This window comes from Malus sylvestris, chromosome 1, assembly GCF_916048215.2.
Source record: "Malus sylvestris chromosome 1, drMalSylv7.2, whole genome shotgun sequence".
Classification (NCBI taxonomy): Eukaryota; Viridiplantae; Streptophyta; class Magnoliopsida; order Rosales; family Rosaceae; genus Malus; species Malus sylvestris.
In genome coordinates this window covers 27,560,386-27,581,363 of record NC_062260.1, presented here as the reverse complement: position 1 = coordinate 27,581,363, position 20,978 = coordinate 27,560,386, and the positions used below count along the sequence as shown (strand labels likewise).

Here is a 20,978-nt window from a genome sequence, read left to right as displayed (position 1 = left end):
TTGGAAAGTTTACACAATCGAATTTGATCAAAAAATATCACCCTTTACAACTTCAAATACTGTAACCTGAAACGACATCACAAATGCAACCTTCACAAACGAAACGCCTGTCCAGAAACCAACTCGTTTGGTCTGTCGGGCTCATTGATGATGTCATCAAGACGGTACAAACAATGCATAGCAACGGACAATGACGGCTCAAACCAAAGAACCAAATTCATTACAGAAACTTCTGCCAAAGAGAAGAAAAATCTTACTCTAATCAATCTGCTATGACAAAGAGAAGAGGGAACTATAACCAAAAAAAAAACTTATCTTCCAAAACTTTTTCTTCGATTTTCTGACAGAAGACCGCTGGTAAAACTGGACCCTTCTGCTGCTAAGAATACAATCATTGGCTAAACTGTGCATGCTGTATAACCCCCAAAAAAAAGAAGAAAAACGATCTCTTTACCCTCTATTACTAGGCAACTGTGCTATGTTTCGGAATGTACTTAACCTTCACACCCTTGTCATGCTTCGTCCTGCGCCTGACTTTAGCAGCTCCAGCAGTTGGCAAATCAAATGCCTCCCCATCTACAAGCCTGTTTTCCGCATTGCCAAGAATGCTGTGTTTAGACTTCAACAAATGATTCGCTCCTACTTCACCGTCATTTTGATTGTCTGGGCATCTGGGAGGTTCGGAGTCTTGGAATAGAACCAATTCCACATGATCTGCAGCAATAGCCTCCTTCCATCCTGCACAAACAAGACGTGTCCTTATTGTATTGTATTTCAGGGTTAATTAACTTTAACCGGGAGCTGCTTGTACAAAAGAGAAAATAGAACAAGATACAAAATGGAGCTGAACTCACTCTGTGCAAGAAAATCTTCTGCCGCACGGCTACAGAAGCCCAGGCTTTGTGTTTCATCGGGGTGAGTAGAGCCGTTCCCGTTTCCATCATTATGGCCATCCACAACACACGATCTTTTACAATTTTCACTGTAAGGGCTTTGGCTGTTGCCCTTTTCAGCTACCACATTTATGTCAGATTCTTTGCTGCCATTCTGAATTGGCGTAGGACCTTTTGTTCCATTCCGGCTCACTGGCCTCCAAAGCTTCACTGTTGACCGGTTTGTGCCACTCTGTACCAGATCAGGTTTATTGGTTTTATCCTGAAGATTGTCCTTTAGCATTTGACCTTTCTCCGAAAGACAGTCATCATGAACACCAGCCAGATTATTACTTTCCTGGCAAAAATTTCCAAGATTGACTGGTATAGAACCAATCAAAACCTCATGGTTCTTGATTTGATCTGGTTCAGATGCTTCTTCCTGTACTCCAGCTTTCAAACTCCCCCCATCATATTCTGGTTTGGGCTTTCGACTCCATACTCTATTGCCACTGGAAGCAGCCCTTACATCCCTGTGGTTACCGTGGTGGTGTATGGATGAATGCTTCGCTGTTTGAGAACTATGGCCTCCATGAAATCCATTGGGCACACACCGCTGTGATTTTGGAGACATGTGCCATCGAGCAACTGCACGCCGACTACCATTTCCTTGCACCACCCGCCGTTCAACATTTGGTCCACTCGCCGAATCAACATGTCCAACGCTAACTCCAGTCTGAGATTCGAGATCTGCATTTTCATCCGTATTTGAGAAATGGAATGGTTCAAGTGATAAGCAGACATGATCCAGCACATCCGAACTGGCCGTGTCAGAATCAAATGTTGCTGAAGGACTAGATGTTTCTACGAGTGGCACAGCCTCCAGAGTTTCATCAATGTTCTCCTTAACATCAACCTTCTCCCCATGTCCTTGATCCTTTTCCTTCTGTTCTTTCTGCCTAAGCTTCTTCTGCCTTTTCCTTTCCAAGAGCTCTTCTTGCCTACAGTTATTCAGAAAATAAGACCGAATAGATTATGCAACTGATAAAAAAACAACAGGCAACAGATTACCCAGTCATGCTGGTCTATACTCTACAGAGTGCCGAGTTTAAAGAGGCACTGAAAATCTTCCCACCGACACAATTGAAAAACTGAAATGTGCTGAAAATCAAATAGAAAGGCTTGTTGTGTACCTTCTTTGAGCAGCTTCTTCTTCCTCCACTAGCAACTTCTGTAACCTCAAAGCTTCCGCATCCTTGTCAGCATGCCAGGCTTTCAACTGAGCAAAAAATCACCACGAATTTAAACGCGAAAAAGAGAGTAAAATCAACCATATTAAAAGATGGAAAAGAAACCAGAAACTTACCAATATCTGTTCCACCAGGAAGCTTGTACAAGCAACTAAGTTTTTTGATTCAAGGCCAATTTTCCCAGCCTCTCCATCAAAAACATATCTCTGCATTGATATGGCTGTCCCACACAGAAACGTCTTTTCACTTGCATCATCGAGGATAGAGAATAACTCCTGGGATGATATGGGAAATCTGGAAGGTCTAGCTTGAACAATATCCTGGATAAAAAGAAAAGAATCAAACATATCATATCCACTGAACAGGCAATGTGGCAGTTCATTACAATAAAAACTCATACACAAGAAAAAGCATAATGTCTTACCAGAAGGGCAGGACCAGCCTTCAAACAAACGTGAGGCAAAGAAGAAAATCCCGGTTTCCTTATAAGTATTGTCAATGCCTTTATAATTGAAGACCCTGGAACTTCCTAGAAAATATATTAAATTAGGAGATCTCTTTTAAAAACAGTTCCTTTCAAATGATTGCACTTAAGTAACAATTTAACAAAAAATATAATGACTTTGGAAAAAATGAAGCCCACTAGAAATTAACTGGAGGAAGGCGCAAAGAACAAATCTTGGTCAATTCAAAACTATGATCAGTTGGGATAAAAACACATTACTGTCCTACTTTGGTTCATCTGTGATCAATCTAGGCATAAGAGGGGGAAAATTTGTCACTTAAATTACACCACATGCATACCGCGGTACATGATTATAACTTATGATGCATGCCATAAAAACACAGGCAAGTAACAGAAAATACCTCCAAAGTCACATTATTGAATGATACAGCTTCTTTTGCCTCTTCTGGCGAGAGCTAGACAAACACCAAACCATGTAAGGATTAAGCTGCACATACACTAAGAAGAAGGTATCCCTAACGTAAAGTATTCAAAGAATAAATTGTACCTTGTCCCAAAATTCACGTAGAAGCTCCCTATTTTTAGAAGAATCCTACAAGATTTAAACAAAATAAGTATTTTGAACACGATGGACGGCAAAAGATGCTCACAGTCGCAACACACAGAAAAACAATAGACAAATTTATAACAGTTTAAAATAGATGGGACACCTTATCAAGCTTTTTCAACCGATGGCGTACACGTATGTGTCTTCTGTAGTTGATGGATGAGCAAAACTCTCGTGGGCATTTGTCACACTTTTGCATCTGCACTTTAATAGGAGAGTGCAGGGGCCAACCTGGAAGTTCTGCCAGAAGTAACATGTGTCATCAAACACTTATAACCAAACTGCCTTCTTATGACATATAATATGAATATTAAAACCGCCATTGGCCGTAGCAGTGGACCAAGAAAGGCAAAACAAACTCAGGATACTCCCCATTAGGTATGGCACAAAGCTCAATCTAATGGTTCACTACTTCTATAATCAAACAAAGTTGTATTTATACAAATTAGTTTCCAGTACCTTGTTGATCTAAGGCATGAAGTAGCTGAATCCACGGGACTGGGCTATCCCCGGCCCTTGAGAAAGAAATAGATGGCTCTTTCGCAACTTGTCCAATGATAGTGTCAAGGGAATCATTTTCCTCCTCTGATTTCATAGCATACAGAGAGTCTGAGGTCGTAGGTTTTGCAATTGACATCAGAAATACAAATCCACCAGATGTCTCTGCAAAAAATGTAGGACAAATAAAAACAAGGTAAACATCTAATGACTAAATGACATTCAATTGAACTGGATTGAGGCACGAATACACCACATCTAAAGTGGATGTAGCAATAGAATGCAAGCTCAGGGAACAAAAGCATCCTGTTTCATCTGCATGACAGCTAAATAGATTTATTTCCAAACAAGTTATGTATCTAATAAGTCCGACAATGTGCGATATTATTAAAGAAGCCACAATCATATGACATGTGTTGTACCGAACTTAGTAATGCAAAGAGGAATTAGAACATCCAGCCAACAAACAAAGTTCGAGTAACTTAATTATTTTCACCACATAAACAACCACGAAAAGACCCATAGTTTAAACAATGAAGAATAACATGAAAACTGATGAAAAATCTACCATTACAAGATAGGAAGTAACAAAAAATGTGAAAACCTACAAAATTCTATATCCTAAACATATTCTGGATTACAGATCCACCAGAAAGAATGCATAGCGAAAAATGCCTCCGCCTCCGCATCCAACGAACATATATCCATATACCTCGTTATAGAAACATAATCATACAACGAAATCGAAATGAAATCAAGAGTAGGCGAATGAACATATGAGGGGAAATCGAAACCAATGTTAAAAGGAAAGGAAACTTCAATAAATCTCAAATAATCGGCATTCCGGAACTTAAAATCATAAACATGCATAATCAAACTTGATCAGAGACGACTGTAAACCTCACTTAGCTAAGTTGAAATTCCATCATTAACGATTTCACATACACCACAAATACATACATAAATGTATACACACATAATTCGAAATCTCTAGGTTTTCTCTCGTTCATTGCACAGATACAGAGTTTTTCCAGCTATCATACAGAGAAACAATTCAATTGAAAAAAAAAAAAATCAAGACTCAAAAAGCAAGAATTCGGAGAAGCTCGGAAAGGTATGGAAACACGTGATCTGTGATCGATATATGATATTATACGTATAAATGTGTGTGTGTATATATATGGGTGAGAAGGAAGTGAGGGAGTAATCGGTTTACGTACCAGTGGAGGCGCGAGCAGAGATCGGTTCAAGAACAGGGAGGACGTCGGGATATCTGCGGGAATCGGAGCAGGCGGGAGGGAGATTCGGAGTGTTTGGCGGGAAGGAAAATCGCCGAGAAAATGCAAGAAATTGACAAGCCGAAGGTGAACGGAGACAGTGAGAGAGTTCGTAAGGAGAAAATATAAAGGCGAGAGATGGAAGAGAAGGAAGGGAACCCTTTGCAGTAAAAGGAAAAAATAAAATAAAATAAATGAAAATAAATATATTAAATGGAATTTTAAAGAAAATTCTAAGGTTATGTTCATTTTAACGAAAAATCATATTTTTACACTAAAAAGTTAAACATATTATTATTTACTTTACCATTTATTTTGTCCTTATAATTAAAACTCAAAGTTTTCAATCTTTTTTCATTAATTTTTCTTATATTAAATAAATAAAATTTGAGATTACGACATAGGATAGGAGGATGGTAGGGTTTGTTTCACGCGCTGAGGGAGAGAGTGAAAAGGGGTAGCATTTGGAATTGAGAGATTGATAGCCTTAACCCTTAAGTTGAAGAAAATTTTCAATATGATCCGTACGCGAGATGGTACATCACGTGTTACCATATAAATAGTGAGATATGTGTACTAAAAAGTTAATAACTTAAAAAATAAAAAATTTCACCACTTTTATAAAAATACGTGGTGTATCACTTGTATTCCCGTTATAATAAAAAATTTCTCTTTAAGGGGATGTATTCAATTGGGAATTCGAGAGATTTTAATGAATTTATAAATTCATAGATTTTTATGGAGTTTAACGAATTTGTAGAGATTCTATGTAAAATTTTAATTCAATTCCCTCGAAATCTCATAGAAAGATGTGAGATTTGTGAATGCTTAAAATACACTACAAAATCTCTCTAATTCCCTCTAATTCCTCAACTTTTCCAAATTCTTTAAATTCAAATTCTAATTTAATACACCTGAAATGTTATAAACTTCTTTAAAATTCTAATTGAATACACCCGGATTTCTAAGGATTTTAATAAACTATCTTAAAATCTTGATTGAATACATATTAAATTTCAGATAATCACTTAAAATCCTAATTAAATACAACTAGATTCATTAAAAGAATTAAAATCCCTCAAAATCCCAATTGAATACACCCCTAAGTTGGTTCACTGGGAGAATTCAGTTCATTATAACATTGGGCTTCCAGCCCATCAACAAAGATTGGACTTCAGATTTTTTACTTGTTTTTTCGACTTGAGATTATTGAAAATAGTGATTTTCACAGTCTCGCTCGAAAGATAAAACTTGAGATTATCGAGAATAGTGATCTTCACACTTTATTTTAAAGCGAAACTTTAGTGCGGCAGCTATCTCACAAATGGAGTGTGATGCGTAGAGTCGGGTTTGACCACCAGAGTACATCCGGGTATTTTTGTGAGTGCAATCAGACAACAAACCTAATTTGACACCGTAAAATAAAAATAAAAAACTAACAAAACAAGACCGCGAAAATCACTTTCCTGCTAATAGCCATATAATTATTCCATTATTCCTACCAAAAATTGAAAAATATTGTTCCCATTTTTTTCGTAGAATGACAGTAGGAATTTCTTTTACACCAATGATCACTGTTCTAAAAATCCCCGCCTAGCGCCGCCTAGGCGCTAGGCCCCAACCCACCGCCCCGATTAATGCCTAGGCCCCAGCCCACCGCCTAGACCACCTAGGCACCCACCTAGCCCGCCTAGGCACCCGCCTAGACCGGCCTAGGTTGCAACTCACTTAGACAGAAAATACATAACTTTCATTTTGCATTTTATTTTTTTCCAATAAATTGTAAGAGACTTGTTGCATACTTGAATGAACAAACATTATATCCTTATTTCACATGTTTTCATTATGTTCCAATACTTCTTGATATATATGCATTCTATTTTGTAGTTTATGATGAAATTATATATATTTCAAGTAGAAGCAGACACTTATTTACCTGAAATATGATAGATTTACTTAAATCCGCCTAGTCCGCCTAGGCTCCCGCCTAGCCGCCTAAGCGCTAGGCCCCAACCCGCCGCCCGACTAGCGCCTAACGACTTTTAGAACCTTGTCAATGATAAATTACGACATTGGAGCCCTTGGAGTTAGTTAAATTATGATGGCAGCGAATAAATAAGTTATAGTTAAGTTAGATCGTGTAACCAAAATAAGGATTCTTCTTTCTTATAGTTTTCATGTTGTGTTAGTTTTTAATCAAAAGGCATAAACGAGATTCGAACCTGTAACATTTTCCTCTGTTGAGAAAATAATAAAAAAGTATCATTAGACTACGAGCTTCCGATTTCCATGGTTCTGAAGTATAATCAGTAATTAATTTTGGCCTAAAATCATTTTCTAAAGATAATGATGCTACAGGCAGGTATAATCACTGTGTATACAAACAGTAAAAGAAGTAAAGATGCGAGTAATTTTTACAACTGTAGTTGCCACTGTTGAATTGCATACTGGAGGGCATAATTGGGGACCAGATTGCAGTGTTCGAGCTCAAGATTTGTCATCGGCGACGTGTTGTGGCCGCTTTTCAGCCATCCCCGTATTGCTTCTTCTTCGTATGTGAAACCATCTGCTGCAATGTGTGGATCTTGCATGACTTCCTGCAAATGCAAATTAACGCATATCGTGTTCAGTTAGTGATTCTACAGAAATTGGAATTCGAGTCCGATGGACGTAAGTTACCTGCAGAATGGGGCAGACGAAATGGGATGGTGTCCGAATAAGCTTCTTGGAAACCAAGCACGTTGCTGAGGCAGCGTATGAAGCTCTCATTGCCTCGTGGGCAACCAATAGGTCTAGCCGATCCAAGCGCTTGTTCTCGCAGCACCTCAGTGCTATGTAAGCCATCTCTTTTGCTTGCTCTAGTGGCCAATCTCCGGCTGAAACGTCCAGCAATGCTTTGAAGTTGTCATTTTCTAATGCATATTTCACATCCTTCACTATTCCTGAAAGCGGACTTGCAGTTAAAAGTTGCAACAGTATAATCCCGAATGAGTAAACATCTGATTCTGGTGTGAGTTTTCCAGTTTCAAGATACTCTGGATCCATATACACATGAGCTCCATTTGGGTCACTACGTATTTTGGTGAAGTTGGTCGGGTTTTCGTTCTGTGGGATCAAAGAGTTGATGCCCAAATTTATAAGTTTGCTCACAAAGTTCGCTTCAAAGAGAATGTTACTGGGTTTCACGTTCCCATGGACAAGACAGGGGATATTTGAGTGAAGGAATATGAGGGCAGAGCATATCTCTGTAGCAATGGACGTTCGAATTTGCCATGGAAGAGGCGGAGTGTTGTCTTTGCAGGCAAGGAGGTCTTCAAGGCAGCCATTCTTTAGGTACTCATATACAACTGACCTGGATTCTGGACAGGTTCCAATTAGTGTTACTAAGTTTGGATGCCGCACTCTGCTCAAGACCTCTACCTGATGGAATTGAACCGAAATAATGAATTCACAACTGTTTCACTGGTTTTCTAATAACACATAAATACTGTAGAAAACATAACATAAGATTTACCTCATGTTCGAAGTCCAATTGAGTTTTAGAACCATAAGAAGGCAACATCTTAATAGCAACATGCATGTGGCGAAGAATCCCTTTATAAACACTTCCGCGCCTTCCTTCTTTAATCTTCCAGGACGGATCAAAGTTGTGAGTTGCCTCGTTGATCTCCATAAAAGAGAAGATAGGGAATTCTGCCTGATCAAAGCTTGCAGCTTCCCCATTTATCATTGTCTCTAGCTGTCTGACTTTTCTCATTGCATTTCTATGCTCTATCTTCATTTTATCCCGTTTTTCCCTGAAACTTATCAAGAGCCCCGCAGCTGAGATGATTTTCTCCTCTAACTCCTTGACCTCACTTTGTGACGCTTCTAGTTGTTTCTCCAGCACTAACTTCTTGTCCTCAACCATTGGGAGTTGTCTTATAGATTCCTCACTCTCATCCTTCACCCTGTCTATTTCTTGCTTTAATCTAGCAAGCATTTCTTCCATCTCTTTTCTTTGGCTCATCTCCTTAGTGCATAAACTTTCAAATGCTTTGGCCTGTAAGAAGGCATGGACAACACAAACTTTGTGGTGAAGAATGAGAGACAGTATCTGCTATTAGTAGGTATGCATAAATCACCAAAATATGCATGCTTGCACAAATGCACACCACATGCAGACAAATACCAGCATCTAAAGAAACCCAAAAGGTCAAAGTTTGACGCATTCAATCTAGAAAACGATCAGGCTAATAAATGAGATCAGTTTAACTCATGAGCAATTCATGCCATTCCAAATTTTACCTTGCATTTAGCCTCCACCGCATCATCTTCCTCTTTCCACCGCCTAGTTGTCTCTTCAAATTCCTTCAGTTTTAAGTTCTTAGCATCCACAATGGCTTGTTCTACGCTATGATAACTTTCACCATTTTCTTCTCCCTCCTGTAAAGATAAGCAATTAAAGACTAATCAAATGGTTTGAAAAGTACAGCACACACTGACTTGAAAAGAAGTTTTTGCCACAACTAAAGCCTGACAGAGCACAAAAGAAGCTCTTTATCTGCCCCAATATGTTCCCCATAACTCAAAACTCAGGACATAAAACAGAAACTATAAACATGCACACCTAAGCGGTTTTCTAGGAAGAATTTTGTACAATTTCAGCAAAGCAGTAAATGATGTGTAATGAAAATCATCCATGTACTTGCATACAAAGGGTGCCAATGAATGAATTTTCTCACCGCATCTATCATCAACGGGGTCGACCTCCCTGATATTTCTTCCAACTCGCTGGTATCTTCCTCAGCATCTGCAGAGCTCTGTAACAAAGTTACTTGTCTAGTACCACCTCACATTAGAGCGAAAAGTCAAACAGAATTTCTCATTGGAGAAAAAAACAGTCTGGGTAGTGAGGCTACCAGATTTCTCAGCGAATCAGTTGATTCTGATCTGAAGTGTTCTGGTTGCTCTGTTCCAAAAGCCCAATTCGTCAGCAGCAGAGGAGGGGCAATTTCTATTTCAGATTCATCTTCTCTGTCTCCCCTGTTTTCACGTGCTTCATATAAGTGGCAATTAAATATAGTACGTATAAGGACAACGCAACAAAGTTACAAAATTGACAGTTTGAACTTAACAGGGAAAGCTACTTGGGTGAAAACAACAGTTATGAGCCAGTCTGCCAATACATTAAGAAAAACTTAAACCCGCCGATGCATGAGTTGGTGTGAAAGGTGCCAAACCTTGTATATATGAGGTACCCCTTACAAACAAACCAAATATGACAGGAACTAGCTGCCTTTTGGCATACGAAAAATGCTTTCCTGGACTTTATCTCAGCCAATCTCCTGCAATCCCAGCAAGGATGAGTCAGTCAACATAAATGATATGCATGTTCACAAGTCTTTCAACTCATTACCGATCACACGCCCTTCATCATTAAATTAGATTTACCAGCAATAGAATATGTTTCTTTGATTTTACCCACATAGCACTAGGAACGACAAAGTAGCATGACTACTACAACAAAGCCTTGTCTCACTGAGTGGGTCGGCTGTATGAATCCTAGAACGCCACTGCGTTCATAATTCATTTGCATTGTTTTCTTCCTAGAATGCCACTAAGTGGGGTCAGCTGTATGAATCCTAGAACGACACAGTAGCATGACTAAAGAAAAAAATTATCATTAAAAGTATATTCACTGATGCATACTCAGAATAATGTTCATCTGCAGCTGCCCCCATGACAAGCCATCTAATATGGTGCCGAGCAACTATTTCGACAATCCCCTCTTCGACATTTCCCATCTCCATCCATAATTCATTTGCCTCCACCTGCATTCATAAGAAAGCACCCTAAGACGAAAATAACGCTCTCCCTATACTTGAAATTCAGATTTCGAATACTAATGTGCACGATCTATAGTGTAGATTATCAAAACAACTATGAAAACAATGAAAAGCGAGCCGTTACCCCCGCTCCGGTGAGAATCATTCGGTATTGATCTAGAAGCTTTCGTAATTTCGTCCTCTCAGCTACCTGTAACACCTTAACTGCTCCTTGTTTCAATTTACTAGCAGAACCGATCCCTTCTGCTGCAAATAGTACCAAAAATCACAATTATAACTCTAAATTGAAAACAATTGCCTCGAAGTTCAAATTTTCTTTTCGATTTTCTCAGCAGCCAAACACAATTTAAGGTCAATTTCTCAAAAACACTAAAGACATTGATCGAATTCAACTTTCAGAGTAAAGAACTCACACATCGACAGTAGAAGAGAAGGTTTGTGAACATGTAGCAGGCAAATCCTCTTCCCGGCGAAGTTCTTCACCGCCCAAGCCAGCGTCGTTTCGCTCTGCTTCACGTCCTTCCCCACAGCAACAAATATAGTCTCCTCCACATCCGACAACACCCGCCCTTCTCCGACCTCTCCAACGCTCCCCATCGGAACAGTACCGCCACCGAGTCTCGTGGAATTCCGAATCCCGGGTTTGGGGGATTTTGAACTCGGTGAGTCAAAACTCAGTCATGACCGAGTGACTGTAGCCCGTAAAGACGCGGTAATTTGTACGGTGGGAGGATTAGTCTTGCCTGCTTCGTGACAAAAACGGCTTTACTTATTTGGGTTGGGCTGAGATTCTTACACCTTTATTTTTTTATTTTTTTTTTGGAGGAAAAATTAATAAATGTGTCCTTTTATATAAAGTTAAAGTAGAAAAGTTAATGGAATAAAGGAAAGTTTTTGTCAATGGACTCGATGCTTAAGATTGAAGTAAGTAGACATGTGTTAGGTAAATTGGTTTGAACAAAGTGTTTGCTATTTACACTAGTTTGTAAAAATATAAGATAATTAAGAATACCGTCGCAAACCCTAGCAACCGCTCTTTTTTTTCTTCTCTCTCACACAAACTCGGAGTTCCATCTTCCTGTCGTCGACTCTTTTCTCTGGCTGGCGTCGGCAGCTGCCCATGTGGCCGTTGCCAAGGTGGTAGTGTCGACAGTAGCGGCGGATTTCTGCCTGTGCGGAATAGGAATTAGGTTTGTTTTTATTTTTACTATTATGTCCTTTTGTTGTTTGGGATTTGACTATCCCAAATTTTATTGGACTTATTTGTTGCAATTGGTTTGTAGCCACTATCTTTCAATGAAATCTTTGCTTTAAAAAAAAAAAAAAAAAAAAGAATACCACTTTGTTAGAAAACAAAAAGTATATCATTCTGTCATAAAAAATTTGAAATAATTGGCACTATAGAAAAATAATTCAGCAATACCCAAAAATAGCAAAAAATAAATAAAAATTTATGTGCATCTTTTTTGCACATTTTTTTTCGCGTCATTTGATTAAATATACCAAAAGAAAATCAAAGTTCATAATTAAAACAAATATCTATTTACTATAAAGTAGTTTGAATTCGTGCAAACTTGGACATTTTTTGCACGTAAGAACATAAAAGGGAAAATTAAGTAGGAATATGTCAATCTTTCTAGATTAATAGACAAATAGTAGAAAAAAGTCAAACCAACGAGATAATTTAATAAAATTAAATTATAGTGCACTTGCATGGCAATTACGATCTTTTTATTCTTTGTGTTATGCTATCTACACACGTTTTTTTACTTCTCATATATCTTTTGTTAATTTATGTCTTTTGACATTTTTCAATTTATCCGATCTGACGGTTGTAAACTAAAAAAACATGTAAAAAAATAAAAATGAGTATGTGGATATCACATTCCTATTCCTTTTGGACGTTCGTCTTGTCCATGTGAGTAGGATTACGAGGGAAGAAAAAGACTTGCCTTCATTACGCCATACACGCGTTTGATTAGCACGTTAATACGGATTAGGCAAAAGCCAATAACATCAAGCACTCAACATCTCCTGATTATAATACAATAAAAACAGGTATGAAAAATCAGACATTTTATAAGGACTCCAAGTCCAACCTGCAACAACACATCAAATATTTTAGGCAGCAAAACCACTTTAAAGTATTAGGGTTTGTTTGCAAGTGATTTTAAAATGGTTGAAAACGCTTTGTGGTAAAAATGTATTTAGAACCAACTTAGTAAAAAAGTAAGTAAATCCTAAAAAAACACTTAGGACGCTTATCTGAAAAAAACACATAACTAGTGCTTCTTGTATAAAGCAATGGCAGAGCTAGAAATTTTTTATCGGGTGAGCTAGCTTAAAGATCTAAATATATAAACAAAGAAACTTTATATTGTATTTTTCACATTACCAGCTAGCTGAAGAAAATTTTCACAATGTGAGCCAAGAATTTTCGCTATTAAACAGTTACAGGTGAAAATTCAAACAAATCCAAACTTGTACATGTACAAGAAGCGATGAGAAAAATGATGTAAGAAAAAGAGATTGTTTGTAAAATGTATTATATAACTAAACCGAGAAATTCGGATCAAAGACTAAATATATAATGGGTTACATTCGAAAATTAATAAAAATTACATGCAAAATTTTATTTTTCACATAAAGCTACATGGGCTATAGCCCAGGGTAGCCCTTAATGTGGCTCCGCCATTGACAAAGAGCACTTACTAAAAATATTTTCTCTAAAAACGCTTTCATAATTTTAAATGTACTTCTAAATTGGCCCTTATAATATTCAGGTTTAATGTCCTTTTATTAAGTTAAGGCTTGATAGGGGTCATTTGGGAATATTCAACCCCCTATTTTACGTGTTTTGTTATTTTAAGAAAAAATGACTAACTTTTAAACTGGTTTTTAGAAAGTGTCGTTTCCTTTGGTGCATATAAACTTATTACAATTCGTCGGGTTCCAATTCGGAACCGGATCCTCAAAAACTGAGCAATCTAAGCAATGATCTTGGACCGTTAAAATTTAATCCAACGATTACAAACAGGAGGCTCATTTAAAGTTATAATAATTATAGCCGTTAGATTAAATTTCAACGATCCTGATTGATTTCTCAGGGTGCTCAGTTTTTGGGGATCCGGAGAGGATCCGGACTCGTCCAATTCAACGGAAGTAGCGATAAATCCGGACCAACACATGGGCAAAAAAGTCAACTCAACAGAAAGCCCAATTGCAACAGCCCAGTTTCAGAGAAAAGCCCAAACCTTTCTGGCCCATCAGAAAGTGTCCCGCGCCAAAACGCAAACTCGCACAAACTTGCTTCTCTCCTTCTCCATCTACGCTTCTTTGACTGGTAGTTCTGAAACTTTAACTCTCTCAGTCACGCACTTCATGACGATCCATAGTTATCGTCTGCTCTATGGACCATGGAAAACCCTACAGAAACACTCCCAGAAACCCAGGTGAACGGCCCAGATCCGCCGAACAACCCAGAAACCTCCGCATCCGGAGATGGTCTTCTCGCCGAGCTCGAGTCCCTCCGCCAGTCACACCAAGCCCTGCTATCGAAGTCCGTGGCGATGGATGAAGACTCTGATCTCATCCGGCAGCAGAGAGACGATGCCCTGGCTCGCAACAACGAGCTAACCAAAGTCGTCGGAGAAATTTCCGGCGAGAGAGAGTCGCTTCGCGACGAAATTCAGAAGCTCGAAGGTTGTCTGAGAGAAAAGGAAGATGGGTTTGACTCGAAATTGGAGGAGGAGCTGAAATTGAAGGAGGTGATTGAAAACGAGGTGCGAGTTTGTCGGGAGACGATTGAAAGATTGGAGCTTGAGAGAAAAGAGAGAGATGGGTTTTTGCTTAAGTGCTTGGATTCGCTCCGATCGATCAAGGAGGGTATAATCGGAATAATCGACTGCGTCGGCGACGAAAAGGTAGGGAATGGAACTGAAGAAGCTGAGGGGACCGGTGCGGAATCGGAATCCGACCCAGAGTGGAGGGCGGTTTATGAGGAGATTGCGGCGGTTGCGCGGCTGACAGCTTCGGCGGAGGCGCAGGTGAGTGAGTATAAAGAGCTGAGGAAGAAGGAGAAGAAGGAGTTGGAGAATAGCGTGGTGAGTCTGACGGAGGAGAACAGAGATATCAGCAGCCTGCTAAGGGTTGCTCTGGCGGAGAAGGAGGCGGTGGTGAAGAGGTTGAAGGGAAGCGAGCAGAAGCGGGTGCCTATTTTGCAGAGAGTTGGGTTTGGGTTTATAATGGGAAGTGGGGGCAATGAGCAGTCGCCGGAGAGTTCCGGGGATAAGCTGGACGGTGCAGGGTCTACTGCAGGAAGTAAATCGGATGGCAGTGACTGTGAAGAGGGGGTCATCAGTCTGGTGAGTTCAATTTTTCGTTGTTTCGGTCATGGATTGTTTGAGCTAATTTATGATTTCTCGTTGGTATTTTCGTGTTTGATTATTCGTATCAGGCCTCGACTGTAGAGAAGATCATGAAGAACCTGCGGCTTGAGATCACTCAGTTGAGAAGATCTCTGGATGAATCTAGGTAGTTCGTCATTGAATTATGTTCGTATTTGAATTTGCATTGGTATTTTGATTGTGAGGTAGGTTAGCTATCGAAGATATAAGCTTTGTTTCGGTGTTATTTACCTGAATTTGGATTTCGAAATGATGGCAGTTCTTAGTTCTTACAAACGGTTCAGAAAAAAAGGAGAACATTGTTTAGTTCAGGGAAATGTTAACTGTTTGAGTATGATTCCTGATGTTATGTGATGAAAAGTTGTCAATAGTTCAAGCTTTTTATGAATATGAGTTTCTGAAAGCACTTCTCTAACCATACTTGTACTATAGCCATACTGTTTACGTTGAGCATCGTTGATTTAGTTGTCGATTACTTATTATCAATTCTATGCCAGGTCAGACACTGAGCGCTTGCAGAGTCTCGCGGAAAAACAAGCTCAACAAATTTCGGAAAACACGCAGTACATCAAGGAGTTAGAGAATAGAGAGAGGGTTTTAACTCAAAATGTAATGGGCTATAACAAAAATCCGTTGTTTGTTTGCTTTGCGGTCCTAATGTGTATTCACCTTCTTGCTGAATTGTTTTTGTCATTTTATTGTCGTAGGTTGAAGAACTCATGATCGAAATAAAGGAAAGTGAAGCAGAGGTTGCTAGATGGAGAGAAGCTTGCGAGCTAGAAGTTGAAGCTGGGAAAACTGAGATTGGAGAACGTGAGAAAGTGGTAAATTTCTATTCCCCATTACTAATTGCTACTGCGTGTTTACTAAGATTTAGTTCTACGCTTTATTTCCTTATCTGGTGTTCTTGAATTTAGTCTCTCACACTTTGGTATGCTATTTCGTTAGATCGCCATTCTGAAGCAAGAATTGGAGAAGACAAAGGCGGCTCTCGACATATCAAATGGCAAACTGAAGATGAAAGAAGAACTTGCAGCGACCGCTATGGCTGCGCAGGCAGCAGCAGAGAGGTCCCTGCAGCTGGCCGATAGCAGGGCATCAGGACTACGGGCACGTATAGAAGAACTAACAAAGCAAGTAGAAGAAGCAGAGAGCAGAGAGCGCAATAACCGAAGGGTGAGACACATATGTTGGCCATGGCGACTCCTGAAAGCTTCTAACAATGCACAAAACAGTATTAAGCCTGTAAGACGATTCCTACCTGAAATGCAAGCCTTGCTTCACTATAGCGGGTGATAAATCAGTTACTTTTCGGATCAATTCAGTTGTATTTGTTTGAATTTGTTTCTTCGTTTATTTTTTAGATGTAAAGAAACAATTGCTCGAGTACGATTACAATGTGCAGTGTTTCCTCCTTTTCTGTCTCTTAGAAATTTCGTTGCGGAATCAAGAAAACAGAGTACAAAGTATTACACGATAAACGAATTACATGAAGGTTTAAGGCAATATGTTTGCCAATGCCAGCCAACAAGACAATATCTGTTCTTGTGATACAGAACTGACCAAACGGAAATAAATTACAAGGAGGAGAGAAATTCTCCGACGTCTCCGAATTTTAGATTCGCTAATTGAATAGCCCTCCAAATTCCTTCTTCATCAATCCCTTAATCTGTGCAACAAAACACAAATTCCAGCGTCAAATCGAACACATCGATACTTCCATATGTTAAGCAAATGATCCATACAAGTCTCAAAATCGACGAGATATACCTGCTTAGCCGAAAGTCCGATCTCTTCTAAATCATCAAGCTGAAAACAAAGAAAACAACATCGGATTAGAAACCAACTTAAAAGCATTATATAACTACATCCCCTCTACTAGTTTTGTTTTCCTTTAAAATCTCTGATGTGGGATTTGAGAATACTTACATTCTTGAAGGGCTTCGGAGATTCATCGCGCAGTTCCATGATGTAGGTTGCTCGCTTCTCACCAATCCCCTAAACGTAAAATTTCAAATAAGTTGAGAACGAAAAACGCTAGAGAACAGCGATGATAATAAAAAAGAGGTTCCGATCCTCACCTTTAATCTTTTCAATTCTTCCCTATAAGGAGTAAAAATGAAGAAAAGATTAGGCTTGTAGAGTAAGGATACGAAGCACACTACTGATCGAAAAGCATATATACTTACTTGTTGGCTGTATTTAAGAAGCCGAGATATTCTTGAACAAGAGAATGCTGCAATGACGGTATAACATTAGAACTTGGAACGAAATTGAAGACATGAACAGAATGAAGATAAGGTATAGATCATACCTTCACTTCAGAATTACGCACACTAAGCGCTTCCCAAGGGCTGTTGACATTTGTAACCTCACATCTATTGTCTTTCGTACCCTTATTAGCCGGAGTTTTCGGTTCTACATTGTTGGATGAAGCATCATTCTCCTCTCGCATCTTTATGCACAAGGGAGTTGCAGAACAGTCGGTTTTTGATGCATCTGATATCTTTTTGCACACAGGAGTTGCAGAAAGAAGGTTTTTCAGATTGTTTGATAATTCTTGTAATCTTGAACTTATTGGCGGCGATTTTTCATCATTGACATCTGAGTTCTTGCCTTCCTTTTCAACATGATGACCTGTCAATTGAAAGACCAAATTAGGATTTGTTAGGTCAATTTGCATCCAATATCTTGCAGATGAGGTTTGCCGATTCAAACCATAAGAAACCAACCTTCTTCAAGTAAAGAGAAGTCATCTCGGCTGTTGACACCCGGAGTATGTTTCTCAGTACGAGCATCAGAATTAAAAGAAACATCCTGGAAACAATATGAACAATCCATCAAGAAGGTACTCCACAATTCCAACTCATGATGCTTTTGTGTTGAAACTTTCCATTACCTTTTTTGCCATTAAAATGCATTCTGCATGCTTTGGAGCATCTGATGATAAATTATCCTGCAAAATGTCAGTTGACACCCATCACACCTTTAACATTTACATCTTATAAAAACAAAATCCTCCTACTATATTTTTCTAGACTTCTACGTTACCTTTTCACCCATAGAAGTAAGTTCCAGGGGTTTCAGTGCATCTGACAACGTATTCTCCTGCATAGACCATCAGTGACGTCAATCGAAGATTCCAAATGATTGTCTATAGCAATACAAATTATACAATACAGGAGTACTGTGAAGGATGAGTTACATACCACTGAAGGTTCTGCTACTTCCGTAACACTTGAAACGGACATTTCCTGCAAAAATACGATGCAATGCCTATAAATAAGAATACAAGATTACTCCCCCAAAAGTGTTCTCACTTCTTGAAATTCTAAATATAGACAAAATCAAAAGTACAATATAAAAGACCCTTACCTCTTTATCTACAGAAGTTTCTGAGGTCGATGCGATATCTGAGATTGAACTTCCCTGCATTAAAATTAATAAGGTAAACTCAGGTTGAAAAACCATATTCGGAATCGGATTACTTCAATTTGCAAAATGCTTCCCATAAAAATGTGTACTCTAGCATATAAGGTGGTGTTTTTTCCATCTTTTCACTAAATCAAAAATATCCAGGATATATGAAATGCTCGGCACAAAGTAAGAGATCATGTACCTTCTTCGATTTGGTCAATTTATTTTTTTCATCAAATAGCTTCCTTTAAAAAGAAAAAAATAGCACATATTTCAGAAACTACAGTCATTACTGGAAAGGGAACAAATGATTCAGCTATAACTTAGTGTACAAAGGGAAACCTTCATAACATACCTTCCTTTCAATACGGGAGTCATACTGCAATTGATCTTCTTTTCAGAAAGAGGCGCTCTGGAAATGGTTTGTTTCTTTGTTGTACCCACAATGGTCTGCGGTATATGGCCCTTACGTGATGGAACCACCGCTGATCTTGTCAAACATTTAGTCTTCTTTGTAGACTCCATGACAGCCCCATTATTATTTTGACAAGATCGAGACATCAGGCTTACCATGTACATGGAATCTTGACAAAATGTTGGTTTCTACATTGAAAAAGAAAGAATTAAGGTCAAAAGACAACCAAAGCTCCCAGACAACAATAAACCAGAAAAAGAAAACTTGCAACCAAACGAACAACTCTTACCAAGCAAGTGACCATCAGAACTCTATGCGCTCCACTCAGGGAGTCTTGCAATAAATGTGTGAGTTTGCTTTCCCGGTAAGGTACATGATTTCCAGAAGCGCGTAGAGCATGAACAACATTCAACATGGCATATATTGACTTGTGAATTTTACTAGTCTCCACAAGATTAAGGCCATCGACACTTTTCCTACGGGTTCCCTCATAACCTATTAAGGGCAGATTGAATAAAGTTATTTCCTATATAACATTGTCAAACAAACAACAAACGAGAAGAAAAAAAGAGGCTGAAACATGTTTGGCCTGTTGTTAAAAAGACATACAACCTGCCAAGTCAACAAAATTCAATTTTCCCACATGAAGGGCATCTGAACTTTCACTAGGAGATGATACATGCACTATCAAGCCCTTGTGGCCGCGACGAGGAAGTTCAGTAGCTACTTTTTGTGCTCGTTTACAGGAAGCACACCCACTTACATATAAATTGTAGAATTCTGAAACCGATTTCACGGGAACCTGGAAAGGTATGAACAGATATGTCATGACTCATGAACAATGCACAATAGAAAGCCGCTCTTGCTATCTCGATTGAAAACAAACAACAAATAACTTACCCGAGAAAGTCCTTTAAGCCGAATTTTCCCTTGAGCATCACCCTGTACCAAAACTAGTCGTCGTTCTGGATCCAAGATATCATACACATGGTCCTGATAGACCTCGTAAGATGATATATTAACGGAATTTCCATCTTTCTCCGCGGCCAAAAAAATTTCAGCCATTGCTAGAGCTGCCAAACCTGGTTTCTCAGCAGAACCCTTCAAAATCAAGTGGTTCATCTCATCACTATACATGCTATTTCGAAAGAAAAAAATAGTTAAAAGACTAAAACTTGGGGGGGAAATTGGGGAGAAATACACCCCACCTGAATTAAGCAAGTCTTTCCACTGCCTCTTGCTCCCAATGTAACAACAGTGGCATTACAACCACCAAGAACTCCAGGTATTAGAGGCTTCACCTCTCGCGAAAAGATTACGCCATTGTCTTCGTGTTGGTCGTAGAAGTAATCCAATTCATACGATTCTTTACGACTACAACACAAAGTAGATGATAAAACTTGTGACCTTACACTTAATCACGTCACAAAAATTAACAATTTTCATTTCGTAACAAAACCCAAAAGAGTAAGAATCAGTAGGAATTCAATACAGAAATCGACGTTACCTTGTAGGCTGCTGCTCTTTGAAAGAGAGAGTGACACTCTCCGAACCCTCTCCATTGGGCTTGTTCACGGAGATCCAAGAGTCCCCCTTCGAAAACTCGGCCTCTGCGTCCATAAATCCCCTGACTTTCGCTACAAATCGGACCTTCCGAGATGGTTTGGAGCGCGTTGGGGTCTTGGTGCGGTCAGGGTTGTCGCACAAAGACGACGCCATCGTAGAATTGAAGATGGAGAGAGAGAGAGAGAGAGCAGTACGAATTATCCCTTGATTTGGTTCTGGTTTTTTTATTTATTTATGATTTTCTTATAATTTTGGCAAGTGCCAGCAAAATAGCCGTTAAAATTTTTGGGAGGGAATTCAAATTTTACTGACGTGGCGCGCTTACACGCTCCTTCCCGAAAAGGATACGAATCGAATCATTAATTGGGCCAACACA

The 20,978-nt window shown here is 39.0% G+C and overlaps 4 protein-coding genes across 4 annotated transcripts; 1 reads left to right on the top strand and 3 right to left on the bottom strand.

Moving 5' to 3' along the window:
• LOC126616279 (uncharacterized) lies at positions 1–5,120 on the bottom strand. The gene is made up of 10 exons (XM_050284310.1): positions 4,914–5,120; positions 3,655–3,858; positions 3,299–3,435; positions 3,136–3,180; positions 2,990–3,043; positions 2,547–2,651; positions 2,239–2,442; positions 2,066–2,151; positions 855–1,873; positions 1–738 (listed from the first exon to the last, which is right to left on the bottom strand). Exons 2-10 carry the CDS (start codon positions 3,830–3,832, stop codon positions 464–466), a joined length of 2,103 nt encoding a protein of 700 aa, XP_050140267.1. The 5' UTR covers positions 3,833–3,858; positions 4,914–5,120; the 3' UTR covers positions 1–463.
• Positions 5,121–7,210: 2,090 nt separating this feature from the next.
• LOC126616273 (U-box domain-containing protein 32) lies at positions 7,211–11,546 on the bottom strand. Its single transcript, XM_050284297.1, has 10 exons — positions 11,212–11,546; positions 10,923–11,044; positions 10,662–10,783; positions 10,193–10,297; positions 9,872–9,995; positions 9,695–9,772; positions 9,258–9,395; positions 8,485–9,012; positions 7,650–8,390; positions 7,211–7,567 (listed from the first exon to the last, which is right to left on the bottom strand). The coding sequence occupies exons 1-10, from the start codon at positions 11,393–11,395 to the stop codon at positions 7,385–7,387; spliced, it is 2,325 nt and encodes a 774-aa protein (XP_050140254.1). The 5' UTR covers positions 11,396–11,546; the 3' UTR covers positions 7,211–7,384.
• A 2,590-nt stretch (positions 11,547–14,136) lies between these two features.
• On the top strand, positions 14,137–16,619 carry LOC126616266 (uncharacterized protein At3g49055-like). Its single transcript, XM_050284284.1, has 5 exons — positions 14,137–15,162; positions 15,255–15,331; positions 15,702–15,813; positions 15,912–16,028; positions 16,153–16,619. Exons 1-5 carry the CDS (start codon positions 14,215–14,217, stop codon positions 16,498–16,500), a joined length of 1,602 nt encoding a protein of 533 aa, XP_050140241.1. The 5' UTR covers positions 14,137–14,214; the 3' UTR covers positions 16,501–16,619.
• A 31-nt stretch (positions 16,620–16,650) lies between these two features.
• Positions 16,651–20,835, bottom strand: LOC126616257 (kinesin-like protein KIN-10C). The gene is made up of 18 exons (XM_050284278.1): positions 20,544–20,835; positions 20,245–20,410; positions 19,937–20,137; positions 19,649–19,838; positions 19,326–19,531; positions 18,977–19,224; positions 18,824–18,866; positions 18,580–18,633; positions 18,414–18,458; positions 18,256–18,312; positions 18,104–18,160; positions 17,937–18,021; positions 17,519–17,841; positions 17,394–17,440; positions 17,286–17,307; positions 17,134–17,202; positions 16,975–17,013; positions 16,651–16,873 (listed from the first exon to the last, which is right to left on the bottom strand). The coding sequence occupies exons 1-18, from the start codon at positions 20,753–20,755 to the stop codon at positions 16,829–16,831; spliced, it is 2,109 nt and encodes a 702-aa protein (XP_050140235.1). The 5' UTR covers positions 20,756–20,835; the 3' UTR covers positions 16,651–16,828.
• Between the last annotated feature and the right edge of the window lie 143 nt (positions 20,836–20,978).

Bases quoted from the DNA above. Each gene is read 5' to 3' on its own strand.
- LOC126616279 (XM_050284310.1), bottom strand. From the start codon at position 3,832: ATGTCAATTGCAAAACCTACGACCTCAGACTCTCTGTATGCTATGAAA. The intron at 3,181-3,298 runs GTGTCCCATCTA...TAAATCTTGTAG, and splicing joins GGTTGAAAAAGCTTGATAAG to GATTCTTCTAAAAATAGGGA. The intron at 2,152-2,238 runs GTAAGTTTCTGG...TTTTTTGCTCAG, and splicing joins TCCTGGTGGAACAGATATTG to TTGAAAGCCTGGCATGCTGA.
- LOC126616273 (XM_050284297.1), bottom strand. From the start codon at position 11,395: ATGGGGAGCGTTGGAGAGGTCGGAGAAGGGCGGGTGTTGTCGGATGTG. The intron at 9,773-9,871 runs GTAGCCTCACTA...ACTTTGTTACAG, and splicing joins CTGATTCGCTGAGAAATCTG to AGCTCTGCAGATGCTGAGGA. The intron at 9,013-9,257 runs GTAAAATTTGGA...GCCTTCTTACAG, and splicing joins CGGTGGAGGCTAAATGCAAG to GCCAAAGCATTTGAAAGTTT.
- LOC126616266 (XM_050284284.1), top strand. From the start codon at position 14,215: ATGGAAAACCCTACAGAAACACTCCCAGAAACCCAGGTGAACGGCCCA. The intron at 15,163-15,254 runs GTGAGTTCAATT...TATTCGTATCAG, and splicing joins AAGAGGGGGTCATCAGTCTG to GCCTCGACTGTAGAGAAGAT. The intron at 15,332-15,701 runs GTAGTTCGTCAT...ATTCTATGCCAG, and splicing joins AGATCTCTGGATGAATCTAG to GTCAGACACTGAGCGCTTGC.
- LOC126616257 (XM_050284278.1), bottom strand. From the start codon at position 20,755: ATGGCGTCGTCTTTGTGCGACAACCCTGACCGCACCAAGACCCCAACG. The intron at 19,225-19,325 runs GTAAGAGTTGTT...TTTTCAATGTAG, and splicing joins TTCTGATGGTCACTTGCTTG to AAACCAACATTTTGTCAAGA. The intron at 18,867-18,976 runs GTATGTTATGAA...TTCTTTTTAAAG, and splicing joins ACTCCCGTATTGAAAGGAAG to GAAGCTATTTGATGAAAAAA.